Source organism: Canis lupus, chromosome 23, assembly GCF_003254725.2.
Source record: "Canis lupus dingo isolate Sandy chromosome 23, ASM325472v2, whole genome shotgun sequence".
Classification (NCBI taxonomy): Eukaryota; Metazoa; Chordata; class Mammalia; order Carnivora; family Canidae; genus Canis; species Canis lupus.
This window is the reverse complement of record NC_064265.1, coordinates 25,848,199-25,871,028: the sequence shown is the minus strand read 5'-3', so window position 1 is coordinate 25,871,028 and position 22,830 is coordinate 25,848,199. Positions and strand designations below refer to the sequence as shown.

Sequence of the window (22,830 nt, the reverse complement as noted above, 5' to 3'; positions counted from 1 at the left end):
GAGGCTTCTAGATGCCGGCAATCTCCCAGCACCCATCACAGTGTTCATAGGAATCACTCAGTGCTCCCTGGTTCCCTGCCCCTTCCTCTTTCTGGGCTGCTAAATGATAACTCTTATTACACAACTCTTGTTTGCACATAGCTTTATAGTTGTGTTGTTACAGAAGTGATAAGACAGGATGTTTTAGCTTGTTCACATTTTTTAAATTACTCTTTAAGAAATTACTTAATGTGGAATTACTCTTACATAATGTTTAATTGAGATAGATAGCTATGCTGCGTAATACCCCTCGCTGTATTGATTTGTTGTGTTTTAACTCCATCGGAAAAACTAAGCCATAAAATATTTAAAATTGAATTCAGATTATTATAATTTGAATTTTAAAAACTGTTATCATGGTACAGCAATAACTCTTATATTTTATAGTCCCCCTTTTTTAGTGACTTAATGGTTTGTTACTTTGTGACGATGAGTTTATTAAAGCCAGCTAAAGGAATTGATGGGAAGTATGCTAGGATCTTGGACAGTCTGTAACTTTAAATATAGCTCTTTATTTTTATAATGTTATATTGAGCTTTACCCAAAATTAACCTTGGAAATAAGATCTTATTTCATTTTGTTGACTTCCCATTTATTGCATGAAGGCTCTAAATGAGAAGTAAGAGTAGTGTGAGAAATCCCCTCCAGAACTCCTGTGTCATTGCCGGTCTATACTGCTGAAGCTTGTCCTGTGGGGAGGACAGGGCTGTGGCATGGTCTCTCCTAAGAGTGTGCAGATATGTATTTATGCTATCATGATTGTGATTACTGTTCAGTGTCTAAACTCTTATTAATAAGCCAGTACATCAGTATGCCAATTTCTTTGTGAAAATGGAGAATGAAAAGAAGGAATTGATCATGGAAATGTGAACAACTTGTCAACCATTCTGGAGGCTAGAAGAGAATGCCCATGTCTAGGGTGGCCACACATTCTGGTCTTCCTGCTGATCTACCTGTAGCCCCAGAATAATTATTAATAGTTCTCCCTTTAACTCCTAGAATGTCCCTGTTTAGGTAATTAGTTGTATGGTCACCCACTCCATGGCCCCTAGATTGTCCTAATGGCTCCTATGATTACCTCCAACAAATAGAACTTCTAAACTGCCCAAACTGTGGTTTTACCCTATGTGTGGTCCCTCCTTGGGGTCGTGGAAGTGGTGAGGTTTAACCCTGGGTCAAAGCCATGCAGGTAAACAAAACAAAACAAAACAAAACAAAAAACCCATGCAGGTGTCAAAGCCATTCAGGAGTAGAGGAAGAAGAGAAATACCGACACATTCTTAAACTAGGCAGATTGGTGGTGAGGGTTGTTGAAAACACAGACTGTGCTGGTACAGAGAGTGGGAATGGCCATGTGTTTTCAGACAAATAAGCCTTCTTTCCCCTTGAGGTGTTTATAGTTTAGTAAATGAGATAAAGTGTATCTGTAGATATAAGATGTTATGTAATAGGTATCTTCAAATATGGAAACAAACTGTTTGGATGTTTATTGGGCAAGAATAGTCAGTTTCAGGTTTAAGGATAAGGAGGACTCCAGGGAAATACTGGCCTTTGAGCTAGACCTTTAAGACTGAGTCACATTTCAATAGCTAGAGGTGATCAGAAGGAGGCTGTTCAAAGCTGAGTTCATGGAGTGAAACATACTCAGAAATGTGGAAGCACATATTCTGGGACATTCACGTTAGGGTCATGGTAGTTCGCGCATATCTCTGAGCGGTACGGAGCCAGGCTTGGACTCAGGCATTACACTTTAGAGGCCGAGAATGAAAGAGAGCCTGGAGACCGTGTGATGAGTGCCTTCATTTTGCTGTTGATAAAATGGAACCCCTGTGGCTCATCAAATTAGTGGTGTAACTTGGTTTAGAGCTTGAGGAATCTCTTTGTCCCATGTTTTTTCTGCAATCCAGGTCAGGGAAATTAGCTATATGTGGTATGTAGATGAGTGATCAACAGACAGATAAAGCCCAGATACCTTCAGTAATAATAATCTAAAGTTGTTTATGTGGGGTTCTCCCAAGTAAGAGGTAACATGTTTTTGATTCTTGTTCCTCATGAAGATGGAACATAGTTCATTTTTCTTTATTTTATTTTTTTATTTTATGATAGTCACAGAGAGAGAGAGAGAGAGAGAGAGGCAGAGACACAGGCAGAGGGAGAAGCAGGCTCCATGCACCGGGAGCCCGATGTGGGATTCGATCCCGGGTCTCCAGGATCGCGCCCTGGGCCAAAGGCAGGCGCCAAACCGCTGTGCCACCCAGGGATCCCCATAGTTCATTTTTCATACTTTGGTGTAGGTTAAAAGACAGATTTGATGAGCTTAAACTAAGGAAGAGTATTTCAATAGTTAGATCAGATTCCACTCAAAGAAATCTGGTTGTAAGTATCTGAACATAGCTTTTATACTATTACTTCAGAAAACAAAACATTTTACTTAAAATTTATATAAATGAACTTGAATGTAGTCACTGTTCACAATAAAATATCAAACTTGAGCTTGTTCTCTAATGCAATTAAAAGCAAGCTGGTGGGAGAAAATAAGGATTATGTAACCTGAGCTTAAGACATTCTAGTGAATAACTGGATACTCTTAAGAGCACACAGTGCTCTTAAGGATACATCTGCACTGTCATTTCAATGTAATAAACCTTCCCCTCCCATCAATATCACTGATCTAATTCATCTTTTTAAATGAAAGTGACTTTTACCATCCTTTTAGTATTTTTTTTCCTTTTAGTATTAATGAAAGTAATAATTCAGCTCTCTACCTATCTTTATTAGTTTCTGATTTCAGACTTAAAATTTCTAATTTTTTGGTGAGATCTGTACTAAAATATAGAGACTAGGGAGTCAACATTCTTCTTTAGAGAGAAGACATTGGAAATGTTGCATAAAATGAAGGTTCCCTTTAAAATTTTTTTTCACTGGACATTGAGGACGATTTTCAAAGTGAAATAAGCCAGACATGGAAAGATAAGTACTACATGATTACACTTATGTGGAGTATCTAAAAGAGTCCAATTTATAAAATCTGAGACTGGAATGGTAGTTCCCAGGGGCCAGAGGAAGGGAGAATGGAGTTATTAATCAACAGGCATAGTTCCCATTAAGTTTGATGACTAAGCCCCAGAGCCCTGCTGCCCAGCTTCATGCCAGTAGTCAACAGAAATGTATTGTACACCTAAAATTTGTTTAAAAGAGCCAACAACTTTTTTTAAGAAAAAGGTTTTTTCCTTGATTTTGCTGTGATTTTCTGTAATATGGAATACGCTTCAGTCACAGTAATTAAATTGACAGTGGAATGGTAGGGAATGAAACGAGAGAAGAAACAGTAAAGAAAATGTTGCCCGATTCTGTTCCAGGCAGTAGGGCTGTTCATGTGCACAGTGATGGACACTCGGGCAGCCCCCATCTGTTCAGAGATTATACAGGACTTCATTCTTACCATTGCAGTACCTTTGTATCTACTTTCTATTTAAAATTAGTTTGTTTTGATCTTTTACAGCTTCACAAAAATCTTGATTTTAATTGCTTTCACATTTAATTAAGAAAGCATACTCTGGGGAATCCATTTATCCAGTAGAGAATAGTATTTTTTTCAGAGTTATTAGCCTGATGCTTTGTCTAGGAGGATGTTATTTGCTCTCTGAATGTTTTTAGATAAATTACAGAGTAGTCCCTTCTAATTCATTACTTTAAATATTTCTTAAAAAAAACAAGTTTCTTTAAATAAAATATGTGAAATGAAGGGTTTCTTTCATACACAGACATGTTAGCAATTGGCATGCAACATCAGAAGCCCTCTGCTTTATTTTCTTGGTGTGATTTCATGTATTTTGTCTTGCCACTGATTAGTGCGGTGAGGAGATAAATCACACTTCATAATTAATGGAGTCGGCCCATCTGGACCAAGCCAGAGATGATCTATAATAAGGCTGCTATTGATCCCTGTCTCCTTTGTGGCTCCTTTTATCACTCTACTGCCTCAGAACTTGACATTAAAAGCTTCTTTTAATTGGAGGTGTCAACCTTCCAAACTTTTGTAACTATAGAAAAAAGACCAGATAAATTATTATGCTTTAGGATGAAGCTGAGCTTAGATGTGTGTGTGTGTGTGTGTGTGTGTGTGTGTGTGTCTGTGTGTGAGGGGGGGGAGGGAGAGAGAGGGAGGAAGGGAGGGAAGGAGGGAGGGAGGGAGAAAGACAGAAAGATGGATATATCCTGCAGAGGGAAGATCAGAAACCCAAAGGCTATATAGTCTAATTCACTGACGGGGAGGTCCAGCCAATGATGTGTCCAAAAGCAGTTTCCCTGAAGTCATCAAAACCATATAGCTGAGCCACTCCAAAACAGTTCAGGCTGCCAAGCCAATGGAAAGGAAAAGAAATGTTAAAGATACAGTGTGATGACAGCATCACATTGTGATTAGATCAGATGTAGCAGGCTACCACTCAGTAATCAGATGGAGGGAGATTCGAGAAACTTTTGGAAGATAATGTTCAGGATGTGCACACAGTGGTGATTATAGAATTTATTTCTGATCAGTTTTCTAGTTTCACATGTCTCCACAGAAACCAAAGAGCACATTTTCAGAAGTTTTCTTACACACACACACACACATACACACACACATGCCCCAGATACTAAGCAATGAGCAATCGAGGAAAGAGTAGCATTTTTTAAGGGCTGACAATCCCCTTGAAAGAGACTTCATCATATTGCAGTTTTTATCAAACTGAGCTACATTTGATACCTAGCTCCAAACTTTCTGGGAAAACAGACATGAAAACCTTAATGGAGTTCAACATGTTGTCAGATGGTGTCTTCAGGCAAGAAATGATAAATGGTATTAAGCAAGCCACCGTGTCATCTAACATATCAGCAGTCTGATTTAAAATTTCTAAGTAAGCTAGGAAACAGTGATATGGTTGGTGCTGTCCAATCATATTGGTAAATGAGAAATGGGAGCCTGTGCTTGGCATCATTTCTGTTCTGGGGTGGATTTCGTTTGAACCAAGGCCATCTGGGGCACTGTTACCCCGCAGTGGTTTAGGTCCGTGTATTTGGTGGAGTCTCTACTGTTTTACTTCTCTCTTTAGAGTCTTTCTTTTTCTTTTTAAAGGTGGCAGAGCAAGATTTATTTTTCAAACTGAATTTATTATTTTAATATTTTTATTTCACTGAATCTGGTAGAAAATATTTATAAAATATATCTGAAACCTAAAGCTCCAGAAAAGTTAGGGAAATTCTTTCTAAACTTATGCTTTATGCAGAAGAACACTACTGCATTTTTGATAAAACTAAGATCATTACGGACGCCTGAGTGGCTCAGTGGTTGAGTGTCTGCCTTCAGCTCAGGACGTAATCCCAGGGTCTAGGATCGAGTCCCATATTGGACTCCCCTCAGGGAGCCTGCTTCCCCCTCTGCCTATGTCTCTGTCTCTCTCTGTGGGTCTCTCATGAATAAATAAATCAATAAATCTTTAAAAAAAAAACAAAAAACTAAGATCATTGAAATACTGTGATCTTTTTTTTTTTTCTCTTTCCTGCAAGAGCAGGGAAATTCCTTGTTCCCATCAAATCCTACATTATATTTTGGATTTTGCTCTTATATTCCTTCAGAGTTTATTTTTGATATAGTCTCTTCTTGACCAGAAGTATTTTATGTTCCTGCATTGGGTAAAGGTAGATAATTTGCTAAGTTATTTTTTCTGTCAAGGACCCTTCCAGGAGATTTTTTTTTTTAAAAGAAAGAAAGGAAGGAAGGAAGAAAGGACTGCATACATATTTAAAATGCTATCCTTGCTCTGTAAATAATACAGTTCTTTTGGTTAGTCACGAGGTACATTGGTGACTTTTCAAAGCTGTGAGGAAGTGTTTAGCTTCCTTATCCTAGTTTATTCATAAAGTCTTTGTCTCTGTTTAACTTTGAATAAATAAAAGTTCATCCAGTGGAGGAAGCCACGCTAGTCTTTGCCCTCGTGTGGCCAGCTTTCTGGCTCAGACCTTCCATGAGCTGTGCCTCTGGGGTAGAGTCTGAGTGCAAACCTCTCACTCAACTCAGAGGGCAAAGAGAAATGTAGCTTTTCTCTCTCTCTCTCTCTCTCTCTCTTGTTCTCTCAGGACAGAGGTGGGTATTCCCCAATTTCTGTTCAGTTTGGTGAACTCAATCCATTGCATCAATTTACATTATCCACTTTGGCCTGTAAATTCTCAGCTCTTTAGGGAAAATTCTCAGTCTCCCAGACTTTGTCTCTTTCCCTCTACTTCTGGAAGGGAACGGTTGCAGGAGGCTTCTTCCTGTGTCCTCACTAAAGAATATCATTCTAAACCTTGTCATCCTCGCCTTCACCCCTATTCACCTTGAGACTCATCCATGCAGTGGAGGGGTTCCCTAGCTCCATTTCCAATCACTGGAGACTACAAGAGATGGACTTCTAACTTTTCCACTGTTCCTTTCCTCCTCCAGCCCAGCCTTGGGAGGGGAAAGGCCAGTCTCCTCTGCCCTATGGCATGAAGCTTTGTGATCTATGGGGTGATTCTTCCTATGTTAAAATAATTTGGAAAATTATTTCTCCTTGACAAAAATCTTGACTTTCAAGCCTGTAATTCTGGTGGGAACCCAAATAAAAGTCTAACTAGACCTTTAAAACTGAGAAGTATTTTTTTTAAGATTTTATTTATTTATACATGAGAGATAGAGAGAGAGGCAGAGACATAGGCAGAGAGAGAAGCAGGCTCCCTGCGGGGAGCCCGATGTAGGACTGGATCGTGGATCCTGGGATGGCTCAGTGGTTGAGCATCTGCCTTCCGCTCAGAGAAGTATTTGTTTTTATAAATGAGTTGCACTTTGCCCAGAGCTTGAAAACTAACCATTTGAATAGGTGGAAAGCCCCCAGGGCAAAATGGTTTCTAAAATATGGCAATATATATGGGAAAAAACAAAAACAAAAAAACAGCTTTACACTCTTCCCAAAGCACCTGTGTTCCTGCTGCAGTCTCCCAGAGGTCAGCATTCCCTCCCCACTGCAGCCCATCCTCTGGATTTAAAGATAGATGTCCTGAAATGTCAGCTAGAGAGAGACCCGGGTGTTTCAGAAAGGAGTCAGAAGGTAGAGTTAGAAGTATGATGTGACAACTTTAAGAACCCCACCAGCAAAAGGGATTATATTATGATCATCAAGAGAAATAGAGCCAGATTGTTCTCTGTAACTTTCACTATTGTTAGGTGAATAACATTCTTCTTAGAGCATCTTGAAACAGTGGCATCTGTTTGGTGTGTTTGGATTGATGAAGAAGTTATGTTAAGCCTAGTAATTGCCAAGCAAGAAAAAGGGGCGAAAAAAATAACTCTAAGGACATGTACTTCATGCCTATGTACCTCTAGCAATTAAAGTATTCCAGAATCAAAATTTTTGATTTGCTACTAAAACATCCACCAAACACTATTAATACTATACAGCTCTTTTTAAAAAAAGAAAGTTTTTACAACGTCCAGAATCTGACATCTTAAAGTTTGGAGTTATTTTGTAGTATCCACAGAATGGTGTCATCTCTGCATCTAGTTTTATAATGTGTCCTCTTATGTGGAAATCCTTTTCAAACAGAAAAGTGATGATCAAAGAAGCAAAGAACCTAATTGGCTTTCAGTGCATGGTAATTTATTTGTATGTCTTTATACAGCTTATGAGTTCCAGATCCTTTTGGATTCACTGAGATGAAGATTAGCTGACCTAGAACCTAAAACATGCCCTTCATAGCTCACTGATGCATTCAGCCTGCTTCTTACCTTGTGCTTGGGAGCCCTCTGGTCCTCTCACTTTGGACCCAGAAGATGGCTGTGTGTCTCCTCAACACTCTAACCTTTGCTGTTGGCACAGAGGTGGCTTTGGCAGCTACTTTGGAAGAGAAATCAATGTGCTCATCGTCATCTCTGTCAGGTTGCAGAAACCTGAGATGAAAACCCTGGAGCTCCCCGAATGTGGGTTCTACTTTGAAACACCACATACTACCTGAGCCACACTCCATTGGAGGACCCAGGAAATGCATTTTCACTGTTTAGCTTATTAGTTTTCCCAACAGTGGCAATTTCTGACCAGGTAGGGAGTTGGGGATGTGAAGCCTATGGTGGTTCTTCACTGTACTTAGAGAAGTGGCTGCGTTTGCCATCTGAGCCTGCAGTTCGCCCTCGTGTCTGGCTCCATTTGGAGTTCAGAATGTTCTCCAGCCAGTTAAATGGAAATCATTTGCCTGAGTGATTATTTTACCAGTGCTGGCCTCAAAGGACTGGCTACAATTAACAAGAATCACACATGTGAATTTCTTTTCAGAAGTCTTTTTGTCAAAGATTGATCAAAAGGATGGATTGTTTAATGTTTCATTGTGTCCCACTGTTGTCCATATTCAGGTTAGAGTTTAGAAAACTTGTAAGTTACAGTGAAAATATAATTTTATTGTTTAGCATTTTGATGTTTTTTATATCATACCCTGACTTTCTAAATGGGAGATCCATTCACAGATTAATTTGATTTATTACTGCCCATTTTTGTGTGGTTTAGAACAGCATATGCTCTTCCCTTTAGGACTTAGTAGTGTTGCAAGTATAATTTGGAGTTGAGTTTAAAAGATTGAAATTACATCAGATATTTGTATGAAATTGTTAGTGGTAATATATAGATTTGTTTGTAAATGCAATGATGAGCGCCTCTGTTTTTGTGGACATGTACTCTTTGGATGGATGTGCTATCACGGTTTAGAAGACAACTCTCTAAGAAATAGGATAATTTGTGTGGAACCAACTCTGTGAAATGAAGCTATTGTGATAACCAGTTTATATTAAAAATTATATATTTCAGAATTGTTTCTGAGAAAATGTGATGGTAGGCACTTACTCGAACCACCCTGGCATCTTTTCTTGGGCAGTAGTGTGTGCTCATTTCTGACCTTTCTTTGAAAAAAAATCTTTTATGTCCCTAGTTATGAACTAGAAAAAAATTTTAAAGGTGGTTTTCTACAGCCTTTTGAATAATGAGGTGGTGATTTTTCTCCACAGCTAGTTGTGTTCCTATAAATAACATTTGGCGCTACATAAACTTTGAAGCCTACATCTTGTTGATGTGTTACATTTGACCTCATACTCGTGAGAGGAATAAAATTCAGCCCTGCCTGGGGATCCATTATTTCCTGATTTGGGCATGGGTAGGAGTGCTCCACCCTCAGCCACCAAACCGCTCTGGTCTGCAGGTCTGCAGGGGGCTGGCTGGTGACTGCCCTCCGCACAGCAACTTCTCCCTCAGTGGGGACTGCAGGATCTGTCACTTGTTACTCTATTTTAACAGCTCCTGTTGTTCATTCTGTTCACTTCTATTCTCTCAGATTACTGTGAAATAATTAATGCCACTCACCCCATGTAAATAACCACCTTTAATACCAGAAATCTGATTTTACTACCATCTGAATTTATCAGGAATAAAAATAGCACTTAATAATGGCTTTAAAGGCTTTTCTAACTTAATTAGGGTATTTTAAATTCTGAACCATAAGAAAACTACTCTCACAGTAAACTCAGTGGGTGGACAATATGATGTGTTCAGAGTTAAGTTTAACTCTACAAGCTTAATTACCAATTAACTTAAAAATAACATGTTAGGTAGTTTAAAATATTTATTTCCCTACTACGTTTAGTATTAGTCAAATCTTTAGAGCTAAATGGTTTAGATTTTTTATTGAGATTTTTATATAGGAGATCCTTTATCAACTTATAGAAATCTTTAATTCTGGAATTTTCTTTAAAATCAGTGTTGGTCATTCTAGTTTTCTTTATAATCATGACACTCCTACACTAGGGGGTGGTCATATGGAGTCACACCATCATTTATGTCATCCTATGAGCACAAAATAATTTTAGCTTTTAAATCACTTATCTGGTGCCAGAAGCAAGCAAGCAAGCAAACACCCCCCACCCCCCAAAAATCTTATCTTTTAAATAGAAATGGCTATTTGGGTATTTAGCTAAATGGAAGTGGAATGGTACTTAAGTAATTTTTAGTTGATTTCCTAAAATGGAGCCCTGTTTTTGTTCTGAGTCTATGGAAATCTTTGACCAATGTTAGGATTCTCCATAACCAAATCTTTCCTTTGCCTACATATTTCATAATATATGTTTACCCTTTGGAAGTACTAGCTGCACTTGGTTTCTCATGTCTTTTTTAAAATGTGCGTGTAGCATATCAGGCTGTTCTCTTAGATACATTTTGTCCAATGTCACCAAATGATGCATCTTGTAACTTTTTAGGGTAAGGCTTGGGAGACTGGCCCATGGGCCAGTCTGGCACCACTTGTTTTTGTACAGTCTGTAAGCTAAGAATGGCTCTCACATGCCAAATGATTGAAAAAGTTTAAAAAATAATATTGCATGACTTGCAAAAACCATGTGAAATTCCAACCTTAGTATCCATAAACAAAGTTTTATTAGAGCACAGCTATCTATCTCCCTGGCATATTCAGTGACTGCCTTTGTGCCACAACAGCAGCACAGAGTTGTCCAGACGGAAACTAAACCTAAAAGCCTAAAATATCTACCATCTGCTCCTTTGCAGAAAGAATTGGCCAACCCCTCAAAAAGAGGATCAGAGGAAAAGTCCCTAGGATATTTTAATGCACTGGTTCCCATATTCACTTTCACCAGTTTAAATTATATTTTTAAAGGCCTTTCTTTCTCCCCTCCCTCCCTCCCTCCCTCCCTCCCTCCCTCCCTCCCTCCCTCCCTCCCTCCCTCCCTTCCTTCCTTCCTTCCTTCCTTCCTTCCTTCCTTCCTTCCTAACATACTCAGTGCATTTTGAATTTTGATCCATAAGAACATCATATTACTTGTTAACTTGGTAGGAAGAGAGTGCTGCTAGAGCATGAGTACTCCTGCCCTGGATAAGCAGTGAGCCTCTAAAGCAGTACTACTAACTGTTAACATTTTGATGGTCAAGAATCTATAGACACTAGAGGTGGAAACTGGAAGAGAAAAGCCAATGAAAACGTTTTCTCTGGTTGTTTATAGTGCTCCTGAGGCAAGTTTGCCACGTCAGTGGGAATGGTGACAATTACCCAGAGTTTTGTTATAATCCAGTAAAATTTGTAACTAACTTAACTTTGCAGTGAGTGTATAGTCCTGCTTGTGCTGCTTGGTAATGAGGCTTTAAAAATGAGCCAAAGAATGGAGTTTAAGTAGTGCTCCTTTTATCAGCCAAATTTTCTTGTCAGGAGAGGGTGCAGGGGGTGCAGAGAAGGGGAAAATTGGGTGGAGTTCCCAAGCAGGCTCTGTATCTTCTCTGAAAACCCCTGGTTTCATCTTATCCTCCCCTAACAGGGAGCAGGGCTTTCTTTCAAATGATCAGATCCAGGCTGTGCTCACCACATTCTATTTAAAGCAGTCTCATCAGGGGAGGGATTATAAAGGTGCTGAAGAAGGAGAGCAAACCTGTGAAACCCTCTCCCACCTGGGGAAATGGGAAGGCTGCTCTGAGGGCCCTCTGCAGCTTCTCACACCCTGCTACTTTATGCTGTTCATTTCCTCCTCACACCCATTGCAGCTTGTTATTACACATTGGTTGGTTTGTTTTTTTTTTTTTTCTTTCTTTCTTTTTTTTTTTTTTTTAAAGATACCTCTCTCCCCCTCTGCTGAATCAGAGCCCCAGGTTGGCAGGGACAGAGTGTGCCCTGCTCACTACTGTGTTTCCACTGCAGAGCAGGTGCAAGGAGTAGATCTATAATTGGTGAATGAAAATGACCTTGAGCTCCAGGACACAGATCAGGAGTTCTTCCTATCCTATGTCTCTGCCCCACAGTGGCTACATTTTCCTGAACTTGCCTGATTTATATCATCATGACCAGTAGTTTTCCCCAGGAGGGTTAGGTTTGCGGGATGGCCAGGTGGTGGAGGGTGGGGCTGCCGCTCTTCCAGGCTTGGTACTAGATGGCAGCTCCCACGTCCTGAGGCAGTAGATGGAACCTTTGTAGGTCCCACAAGAAGAGGACACCTGAGATGCCTGTGGGAGGGGTAGGCTGGAACCCAGAGGCTCTGGACTAGAGCAGGGGGAGAGGGGAAGGTAGGCATGAGGGTCCTCCTCCCCAGATCATTCACCTCTTGTCCGTACCCTCAAATCTCCCCTAACTGGCCAGAGGACTTTGCTGCGTCTGAAATTCCCTACTTGAAGATTAGTATGTCCCAAGAGGAAAATAGAGCAGAGTTGAGGAGTGGAAGGGAGAGTCCTAGTTGTTCACCCAGCCAAACAGAACAACAGCTTGATTCAGTGAAGCCACCCTGGGATGAGAAAGTTGTTCATATATGTGTAGTGTTCTAGGAGTTCCCAAAGCATGCTCATAGATGGGTTGTCGTGTGAGCTAACAGGTGGATGTAGGCTCCTGGTGGGCTAAGCAGAGAAATACTTGAATAATACTTGAATGTCAGACAGCTACTTCTCTCAGTTGTCTTACCCTCTTCATTTCCAACACTCACTGTCCCTGCCAAGTGGCTGTACCACACTCCTGTGCTCCTGGGGGAAGAAACCTGACTTTCCCTCTCTCTCTCTCTCTTTCTCTCTCTCTCTCTCTCTCTCTCTCTCTCACACACACACACACACACACACACACACACACACACACTATCCACCAGCTCTTACCCCACCTTGGTAAAGTCTTTGTCCTTATCTCACCTGCCATCATGAGCTGAGTCAGTGCAATGGCATCCAGCAGAAGATAATGCCCTGGTGTATTTTGCCAAGGGTACCTGTCAGTAAGTACAGTTGTAGATTCACAGAGACCATCTGGGAAGGTGTGCATGCGGTGTGAATACCCATGTGCAAAATTGCTCTGTAAAGACACCATGACTAAACATTGGGGGATGAAGGAGGAAGTATACACCCTAGACCCTAGGAAGTATATGAGTGGGTTTTGGGAGCCTGGGCTGTGCTAGCAAAGAATATGAGCCCCAATGATGAGATAGTCCCTGCCTCATGCTTACTGTGTGACTAAGGGCAAGTCCATTTCTCTGTCTGTAAAATGGGCATCATATCACCACCTCAAAGGATACGAAATTAGATGTAAATAGCCCCAGACCATAATAAAGATCAATAAATGCTAGTCATTATCATGTTATTATGAGTTTTCAAATTCTAGAAACCTGCAGCTCTTGAAACTTTAAGACCTTTATGTGTGTATATTTTAACATCACTCCAAACTTCAGAGCAGCAGCTTTGCTGTAGAGAGAGCATGCCTACTCCATTTCAATTTCATAAAGGCAGGTTTAAAATTACATAGTGAAAAGCAGAAGATAAGGTTTCCCACCACCTTAATAGATGAGTTGTCTCTCTTCTCTGAAAGGGGAAGGCAGGGGAACATGCGAGTTATGTGATCAACACTAGGAAAAAATCCTGGATTTATACAGTAAGTACACTAGTAGCTGATCAATTGTGTGGTCTTCTTTCCTGCTCTGTCATTCCTGGAATACTGTGGACACTTCACTGTGCTAAAAAGAGAGAGAGAGAGAGAGAGAAAAGAAAAAAAAAGAAATATTGTTTTTCATAACAGAGAAGCCTCCAATTGCTTTTTTTTTTTTTAACTAACATCTATACTTAGTTACACAGACCTGAAAGAAACTAATGATACCTTACAGTCAGACTGTGATTGAATTATCTTCTGTTAATTAGGAGTTTCTAAATCACCTTGATCCCCTTGGAGAAAAGGCTTGATATAAATAGACAGTAATAAAAGTGGTACTATGTTTAATTCTAATTGTATCTTTTGAAATTTAATTAATATAGTAATAATTGTTTTAAACAAGCGTGTCAGAATTCAAAATGGTCCTTGGTGACTTGAAAGAGTTAATGTAGCATCCAGAAGTTCCTAATCTTTCTCCGGAAGTAGCTTGCTCACTGAATAATTGGGTTTAATGAGCTCAAGTTCCCCATTCTTCCTGCAGGGATGATTCTGGCCACGTTTTAAGCCATTCTTATCAGCTCCTTGAAGACACTCCCCTCCATCCAAGATGTAGCCTGTGAACTCACCACGATCCCTGAAAACTTCTGGGACCCAAGAGTTTTACAGTGGTGTATTGCCCTTCTTTCCAGCTTTCCAGGCATTTCCTGGAGCCAGAGGGAGTGGCAGGCTGTAGACTGTGTCCCCACTGGACTGTGCCTGGCTGCCCCTCAGGCCCAGCCAGAGGTCCCTTTGCAAGTAGCTGAGTCCCTCTGTGCTCCTATCCCTTCCTTTTCTCCTAACCACAGAGGACACTTGAACACAGCACTTAGATTTCATGCTGCCTGAGATGATCTGAGGCTGTCATGCAAGCACATTGTTATTACCCTTTGGGAAAGTGGGAGATGATGGATTTTGCAGCATGAAGAGGCTGACATGACATGACCAAAGGCCTGGAAAGGTTGGGGTTTGCGTGTGCCTCCTTGAGGCAACCTTGGTGCATGGTGACTCATCACACGCTGCAGAGTAGCCTGTTGAGTGTGAGAATTTGGAGTCTTCCCACAGTAATTGTGTAAACACCAAGTAATGCTGTATAGCACACCCAAGTTATTCCGTGGCCATAAAATGGAGAGATAAGAGCTATTATAATTTAAAAGCATTTGAACTTAACTATATATGTATTCTCCATACAGAAAAGTACAGCACAATATATTATTAGATGCACTAGTAGGAATTATAGAATTTTTCTGGAGAGTTTTATAATTTCAGTGGAGTTCCTTTTCAGAATAGCTTAGGTTCTGTTTTGCTTCATTTTCAACAATTTTTGTTTCCTTGAAAGATAGTATTGTACAGGACCAGAAACAACCAAAGATCAAAATCAAAATTCAACTTTTTGAAATTCTGTGTACTTCCTGAAGCTAAAAGTATTCAGAAGTTTTAAAACTTTGCCAACGGTTTATAGTAGGATAAACATTTAAAATCTGTATACTGGCTTTATAACTAATCCTTTGATCTGTTAGATCCCTAGGTATTTCCAGAACCCTTTTCTGTTTTCCCTAAGCTAGTTTGCACAATGAAGCTTATCCAGCTCCTGGTCTATTTAAACATGTTTGGGAACATATGGAGACCAGTAGCAATGCTAAATCCCAATTCATCTAGAAATGGGAGTGAATTTCTTTTAAATCAAAGTTTGTGACTTTATGGTTTATTCAGTTGTCTGCATAAAATGAAAGTTTTTAATCTGATTTAAAATATGATTTTTGATAAAATAAATCACCCCAGTGCATTTATTGTTTTAATTCCTCTGAGCTCTGCTTCTGTGATTTTGTCGTCTTTTTTTTTCCCCCTTTTATTCCTGGATGTAGCGCCTCCTCAAACCCAATTTTCTCTTTGTGGTGTTTTCTCTCATCTCTCCTCCTTTCTCCTTTCTTCCAGACCATGAAATGTGTATAACTAAGGACTTCTAGTGGCTGACACTGGAAGTGCCACTCAGAAGCACCCAGACGTGTAAAGGTTTGGGCCCTCCCTGTGTGCTGGGTGCCACAGCAACTGGTAGAAAGAACAAACCTAGGGCAATAAATTGGTTGTTTTGACTATGTAGATAGTATTTGTTTTCATGAATTTTATACTGAATCCAATTTCTTTTTAGGTGAGTACAAGAGAAACCTATATATTTATTAGTCTGTGTATAGTAAGCATAATGTCTTCGTCTTACTGACATTTAGATGGTGATTCACTTAAGAATCTGCAATTTATTAAACCTCGAGGTTTAATCTGTGAAATGCAGCCTTTTCTAAGTGTTGTGAATTGTGATGATATATTAAATGAAAGTGAGAAGTGGTAGATGGAGAAAATGATGGCGGTGGAGAAGCCTTTATGGCATGTGAAAATTTGACTAGATACTTATGCATGAGATACAATGTTACTTTATAGGATTTGATCTGAAATTTTGGGCATAAGAGATTCATATTGTACCAATGTTCAGATAAAAGTTATGTAACAGGAGAGCCACATTCATTCCTTAGGTACATGCCACCCTAGCTCTGAAGTAAACTTTATGAAAAATCAGAGCGTATTGAAAAACTAGAGAATTCTTGGCTTCCTAAACGTGGACCCTGGGTCACTCATAACTCATAATTTGCTCCAGATTTATATAGCACTTGGCATCCACTCTCTGGCAAAAAAATGATTGTTAAAATAGCTGAGTACCATGTCGAGGCAGGCTTATACAATGCCAAAACCATGCTTCAGTTGATATTGTAGAAGCTGAGACTTTAACTATGTACTTCAGAATAAAATTTCATGGGAAATTTTGAAAAAAAATATTTCAGAAAGGTTTTGAGTAGTCTCCCTGTTATAGTCCCTTAGCTATAACACGTGTTTTGAAAATGCAAATTTATTTGAATGTGATGGATACATTAAGGAACAATTTTAACCTAACTCAAATGTTGTGTTTGGCTGTGCACAGTTTGGACCACAAGAAACTAGTGAACGCAGAAAACTTACCCTGGCTGAACTGCATGTACACACGCACGTCAGGCAGCACGTGGCTCCCCCAGTTAGTGAGGGAGTCTGGAGCTGTGCCCATCCACATCTCCTGTTACCGCCTTCATCAGACCTCACATCACCTCCTGTAACTTAGGATCTGCAACCCTCAGAACACCCCTTGCCAAGCAAACCTCAGGTCTTTCTCAAGGTCAGTCACCACCACCTGCATAATAGTAGCTTTGCATTCCTTAACTATTTAACATATGCAGAGCTGAGCTGTCACTTTTATTCAGTTCCTGTCTTTTCTTAATGTGTCACTGCAAAATTTTTGAATGTTGTGCCCCAACTCCATTTTCCCCACAAACGTTGTGCTTTTACTGCATAATTTTGTATAGTGCAAGTGATTTTTAGGAACTTGTACATCCCATTGTAGCGGAACTATGAGTATTGCAGTTATATTCCCCACAACTACCAAGTGCCCGAACCCAGAGCTTCCAATGCTCGGACGCACCCTTCTTCCAGAAACTCCTCACACATCTGTAAATGCTTAATATCCTGGTTTTCCTCCTTCCCCTCTGACGGCTCCTGCTGTATCTCTTCGACTAGTTCTCTCTGCTTATTAATTTAAGTGATTCTAGAGCATCACTGTGATGTTTTCATCTCATATATTTGTAAAATTCCTCCCTTGGAGATGTATACATGTTTTCATCTCAGTTGCTACCTTTGTGCAGAAAATCCCCAATTTTCCAAAGCCAGAACCAAGCGTCCACAGTTTCTGATTGCTGCTGCACAATTTCACCAGACTGTTCCATTGTGACCATAGCTCAACTCCACCACTAGATGAGTGAACACATTAAAGACACTGTAAACTATGAAATGCTTTACAACCATGGGGGTGTTAAATTTTCCTTGTCTATCCAAGGGGAAAGAGTCTTTGGCCCTTCCTCTGCCCACAGCAAATCAGTCACTGAGTCCTGCTTTGTCCCCTACTCAGTCTCCCACTTTCATCTTTCCTTTCCCAGCCCTTCTGCCACCTTCCATGTCCCTCTAGTAGCTGTGGCTTCCTGCCTGCTTCCTGACCCCACCTTTGGGTCCCCTGCCCTGTATTTCTTCCTGCACCTTGGTCTCTCCTCAAAGTTGTAATTCTGTAGCCCATCCAAGCTGACCCATCACTCCTTTTCTAATCACATTTCTCTGTTTTCTTCTAGCCTGATGGAAATGCCTAGAGAGCTGAATGATATTTTACACTGATTTATATCCTGCCCCACTCCACACCATGCCTGCAGTGGGGCCCCATATGAGGTAGCAGCCACCTATGCTCCTCTCTATGTGTTTGTTGACAGTTCTGTAGTGGTTTTCATCCAACAGAGCTTAAGGTTCTTTCTATGACTTTTCTATGATATTGGGTTTTTTCTATACTTTTCTATGAGTTGCATAATGGAAAATGTGAAAGTGGAAGTGAGGTTTCAAGAGGAAACCAGGACAAATTACTCTGGAAACTGTTTGTTATGTGGAAAGTGTTTTTATAGTGACCTTGCTGGAAGGGATGATGACCGCAGCTATTAATGACGTGGCATGTTTTGGCCCCTGAATGGTGGCCAACTCTCTGCAAATGTGGCCACAGCCCTCCCCCTGTGTGAACCGCAGAGGGGGCTGGGCTTAATAGTAGCATGAGACCCCCGCCGTGATACAACTCTTATACCCCTGTTCAAGTATGTAACTTTTATATTATTTTCAAGTGTTAAAAGCTCTGTTGTATTTTCCAACAATAACTTCATAAATGGTTTCGCTTCCATTGGTTCAACCCTGTGACATTTTGTTGTACTTGGACGCTTTACTAAAAGAAAATGTTACTTCTGAATTTCAGTTTAGAAGGCCTGGATCCCAGTGTTCTTGTATTCGATTCTAAAATTCTTCAAAGTTCTAAAAACTTCTGTTTAAAGTAATAAAAAGAAAGGTAGTGTTATTAACTCAGATACTGCTTTCAAGGGCACAGAAAGAAGCACTGAAGCTTACAGATTCCTGAGAGAATTTCCTTCTTCTCTGTCCCATTCTCAGCATTAGCAAACTGACTCAATTTGTAGGGCTGTGTAGGACAGGGTGACAGTCCTCTGGTCACACTGAGCTCTAGAGACATCCATACAGATCATTCTGATTTGGGGAACACTTCTTTGGATTGAATTTGGTAGTTTTTTTTGAGGACCTCGATCCTTGATTCACATTTGCTGTTTTGCTACTTCTTCCTGGAGTCCTGAGAGGCAAGTCCTGCTTTGGTCCAGTCTTCCTTGGGTCTTTCCTGAGCCAGGCAGTACCATACCTGCTACCTAGGCATTCACTGTCCACCATGGCCTACCATGGATCTCCATGACCACATTGGAACCCTGAGGGGTGTTCAGAGGTGGGAGCAGGTGTATCATTTCTCTAAGTCCATTGGCAAGTTTGAGAATGATGCTCAGTTACTTGAGTTACTTATATGTCATACACACAATTACAGAATCTGTAAAGGAACAAACCTTTTTTTGTTTTCTAGATGTTCCCTTTTGTACATTAGCACATTAGCACATTAGCACATTCTCAGACTTTGTAACTTCATTAGATATAGCTGCAGCCAAAGCAGCAGCAGCAGCCATGTGTGAAGATGGGGACAGACAAAGCCACGTCTTAAGAGGGAAGCATTTTCTGTCTGCAATTGAGGTCAAAGAAGGATACAGGGAAAAAGTAGAACTCAGAAGATGTTCTTATTGTTATTATTGAACTTCTTTCCCCAAGGACTTGAAGTTATTGGCAAATTGTTTTTGTGAATATCAAAATCTGTGTTCCTGGGATGAAAGGAGATGTGGTATACTGTCCAAAATCAGATATAACATCCTTACATAAAAGATCCTTACATAGACTTACTTATCCTGAAAACAGAATTTTCCTACTTGATGTACAAATTTCAAAACAAAAAACTAAGAAGCAATCTATAGAAATCTAGTGATATAAAATATATTAACATAGTTACAATTCACATTAACCATATCCATAAACAGAGAAGTTTGCCTTATAACTCATATGGGGAGTTACTTTCAAAATGGAACATTCTTAGGAAAGGCATTTCTGGTTTCTGTCCAGCTTAATAAAATACGAATTTTTACTTGCCTTTAGTTGAAACTTCCTGCTTTTCATCTGCTTAAGTCCTATATTAAAACTCTACATTAGAGTTGATCAAATTTATGAAATGGGTTCCTGGGCTATGTTAAATCCATAGATTTTCCTAATGCATTAGTTCCAGAAATTTAGGGAGTTACTGGTAACTGGACACTAATAGAAAATCTATTAGCAACAACTACACAAAAGCATCTTCTATTTCATAAACAGTATGAGCTGTCCGTGTGGTAAGTTACTACAGTTAGCAGCAGGATGATCTGATTGCTGAGCCAAGACCCATACCTCTGTGTTTAAAGGGGATCCATGGAAATGCATTTGCATTAGTGCAAATAATGCTTCTAAAGCCAACCACTCTCCTGGGCCTTGCATCATATTGACACATTCATGTAATATATACAGAGAAAATAAGATAATTTGAAGCAGTTTCTCCCTTTGACTCATCTCTTGATGTCACTCCCCACTTACTTGCTTTTGTCTACTCTGAACTGCTTATTCGAGTAGTTTCATGTTAAATGTAAATGATTTCTCTCTTGTAATGATGAATTGTTAAGTGGAGCCAAGCAAATTGTTTGTTGTCATTTTAAAAGAAATGTTTTCCAAAAGTGCTTTACAGAAATATTAAGGTGGAAGGCAGTAGTCGAGATTATACCACCTACTGTGTGTAGCACCTGTCAGGAGTCACTAAATTCCTTTCTGCCTATGTGTCTTTCTGGCTGGAATGCCCTTTCCCCAGTGCTCCTGGTGCAGGTGCTACTCGTATGGCCAAGATGTGTCATGGTGCTGTGGCAAAGCAGGGGCTTTGAGGTCAAACAGAACACATCATTTGCTAGTTATAGTTCCTTTGCCTCTCTTACCAGAGGACCTTGGGAAAGTGGCTTAGCCCTCAGGGTGTCAGTGCTCACACCTATAAAACCAACACCATCAATACGTATCTCATATGGGTTTTGTGAGCTTTAAATGAAATAGAAAGCACCAACTACACACCTGATGCAGAGGAGGCGTTCAATTACTTTCATTTTGATTCACTCAACCAACACTTGTACTATTTATAATCACAGCTTGTTGTAGCACAGCAGACCCAGGCAGAGATTAGTCCCCACTAGATCTAATGCCCCCTCACCCCCACCCCCACCCCCGTGTGGTCCCTGCTGTATCCTCAGTGCCATGTGCCCTGCATTCGGTCACAGTTGTTGGCTGAATGAAGCATGACATCAGCCAGCTGAGTAGGCAGGCAGGAAGGCCCACTGCCTGGCCTTGCCCTCTCCGATGGCTGGACCCTTCAGGTAGTGCACTTACAGGAGCTCACAGTCTGGAGAGCTTGCTGACCAACACCTAGCAGGGCTCTTTCACCCAAAGAAAATTTATTCAGATACTGCAAGAGTTGAGGATCAGTGAACTCACTCTGTGGACAAGAACCATAAACTGTTTACTATACATTAATGTAAGTACCCACCCTAACTGTAAATATGTACCCTAAAACTATAAAAAGATATAAACTGGCAGTTCCTCCTCCCCAAGGAAGTGGTGAAAACATTTAGTAACAGGTGTGGCAAGATGAATAATCTCTGCTAAGGTCTGGATATATTTTCTTCCTGCCTTCTCTGAGTTCTACTGTTTATTGTTGTGCTCACCTTCTCTGAGGCTGATTCTCTCCAGGATACCCCCCCCATAGGGTCGGTGAATACCTGCCACTGTTTACTTCCAAACCTGAGAGAAATGGCTTTTCACTGTGTTTGCATTCTCCACCCTGGTAGATTAGCCACCTTCATGTTTTATATACTGCTCATAAGTAAGGGGTAGAGTGTATATTTCAAGTCCAGTCCACAGAGCATCAACAAGACGCCATGACACCACGAGTACACCACCATTAAATATCCCATCTACCTCCTGTGGCTTAGGGGTATTTAGCTTTACCACACCCAATAGCACATGGACTACAATGGCAATGCCACATTTTGTTGTGATTACTGTTTGCTCATAGTTCTGGGTCAGCACCTATTCTTTATTCATTCACAGCACTTAATTCAGGGTCCCACACTCAGAGGACCTCAGTAAGTGATTGTCCCAAGAATAAAGGATTGATCATTCAAGTATAGAGCAAAGGAGGCAGGTGAGCTCCTCTCTCCAGACCCTTGAAATACATGTGCTGTCCTTAAACCTTGCATTATATTTTAAGCTGAAAGTTGCCTAACTATGTAACCTTTGGTGATACTTTAAACTGGAAGAAGCTTCTAAGAATAATGATGTGATTTGTTGTTTCTTTGAGCTTCACCACACCAGGCTTTTCAAGTAAAACTAAAATTAGTAATGAATGTTTGAAACATTGACCGTGAACATCTGAAGGGAAGGCATACTCATACAGCTAATCTTGGGCTACCAGCAAATGCTCTGGGGAGGCCATTGTCACATCTGTTTGCAAGTGTCTTCATTATGATAGTCACGTGCATCCTTTCATTTAATCCTCACAACATTATGAAGGTAGTGTCTTTTATTAAACTCATTTTATAGGTAGAAAATTATGGCTCCATGATGTTTAATATCCCAGCCTAGGTGACAAAGCTAATGAACAGCAGAAGCAGGATTTTAGCCCATATAAATCTGTGCTCTTTCTGTCCCCGCGCCACCCCCAGTAAGAGTGTGTTTTGACCACCTCTCCCCCCACAGGTCATCTATATGCGTGACCCTGTGCCTACTGCTGCTGATTTGTTCTCCTACATTCCTTCTGTTATTGCTCCTGTCTTGCCCATCTGCTTCATGACCAGGTTCATTTCATTGCTGCTATTTTTTTCCTCCTTTTTCCTGTTTGAGTGATGGAGGCACAGTTGGCCATTTCTTTGATACTGACCTGTGACAACCACCATCCTTGCTTAAAGAAGTCCTTGCTTCTTCGTATCATTCATTTGGCTTGACATCAAAGCTGAAAAAGGTTACTGATGACGGGATAAACCTTTTCAGTATGCAAATGATGTCATGGTACAAATGACTTTATATCAATGTAATTGAGCTCTTAACTATTCATTTTTATCATTGCCTGTTCAATATGTCAAGCTGTAAAATAGAATATTTTAATTTACAAGCATGACTCAGATCTTGAAGAATAAATGTGAAAATACTGAATTCCAAAGTGCAGGCTCTTCCATTGGGATGTGGGCTTCCTGAAGATAGAGGCTATATCCTGTAGGTCCCTGTGTC

The 22,830-nt window shown here is 40.3% G+C and overlaps 1 protein-coding gene across 2 annotated transcripts in view; it reads left to right on the top strand.

Moving 5' to 3' along the window:
* The window catches only part of PLCL2 (phospholipase C like 2), a 185,868-nt gene that overhangs the window by 122,969 nt on the left and 40,069 nt on the right, over nucleotides 1-22,830 (top strand). Inside the window, exon 4 of one of the 2 annotated variants that reach the window (XM_025448824.3) lies at nucleotides 7,720-8,893. The exons of the other annotated variant lie outside the window; for it this stretch is intronic. Within the exon in view, the coding sequence (XP_025304609.1) occupies nucleotides 7,720-7,752 (33 nt within the window). The 3' untranslated portion in view covers nucleotides 7,753-8,893. Of the gene's footprint in view, nucleotides 1-7,719; nucleotides 8,894-22,830 lie in introns of those variants that run through there. 2 annotated transcript variants of the gene reach the window in all.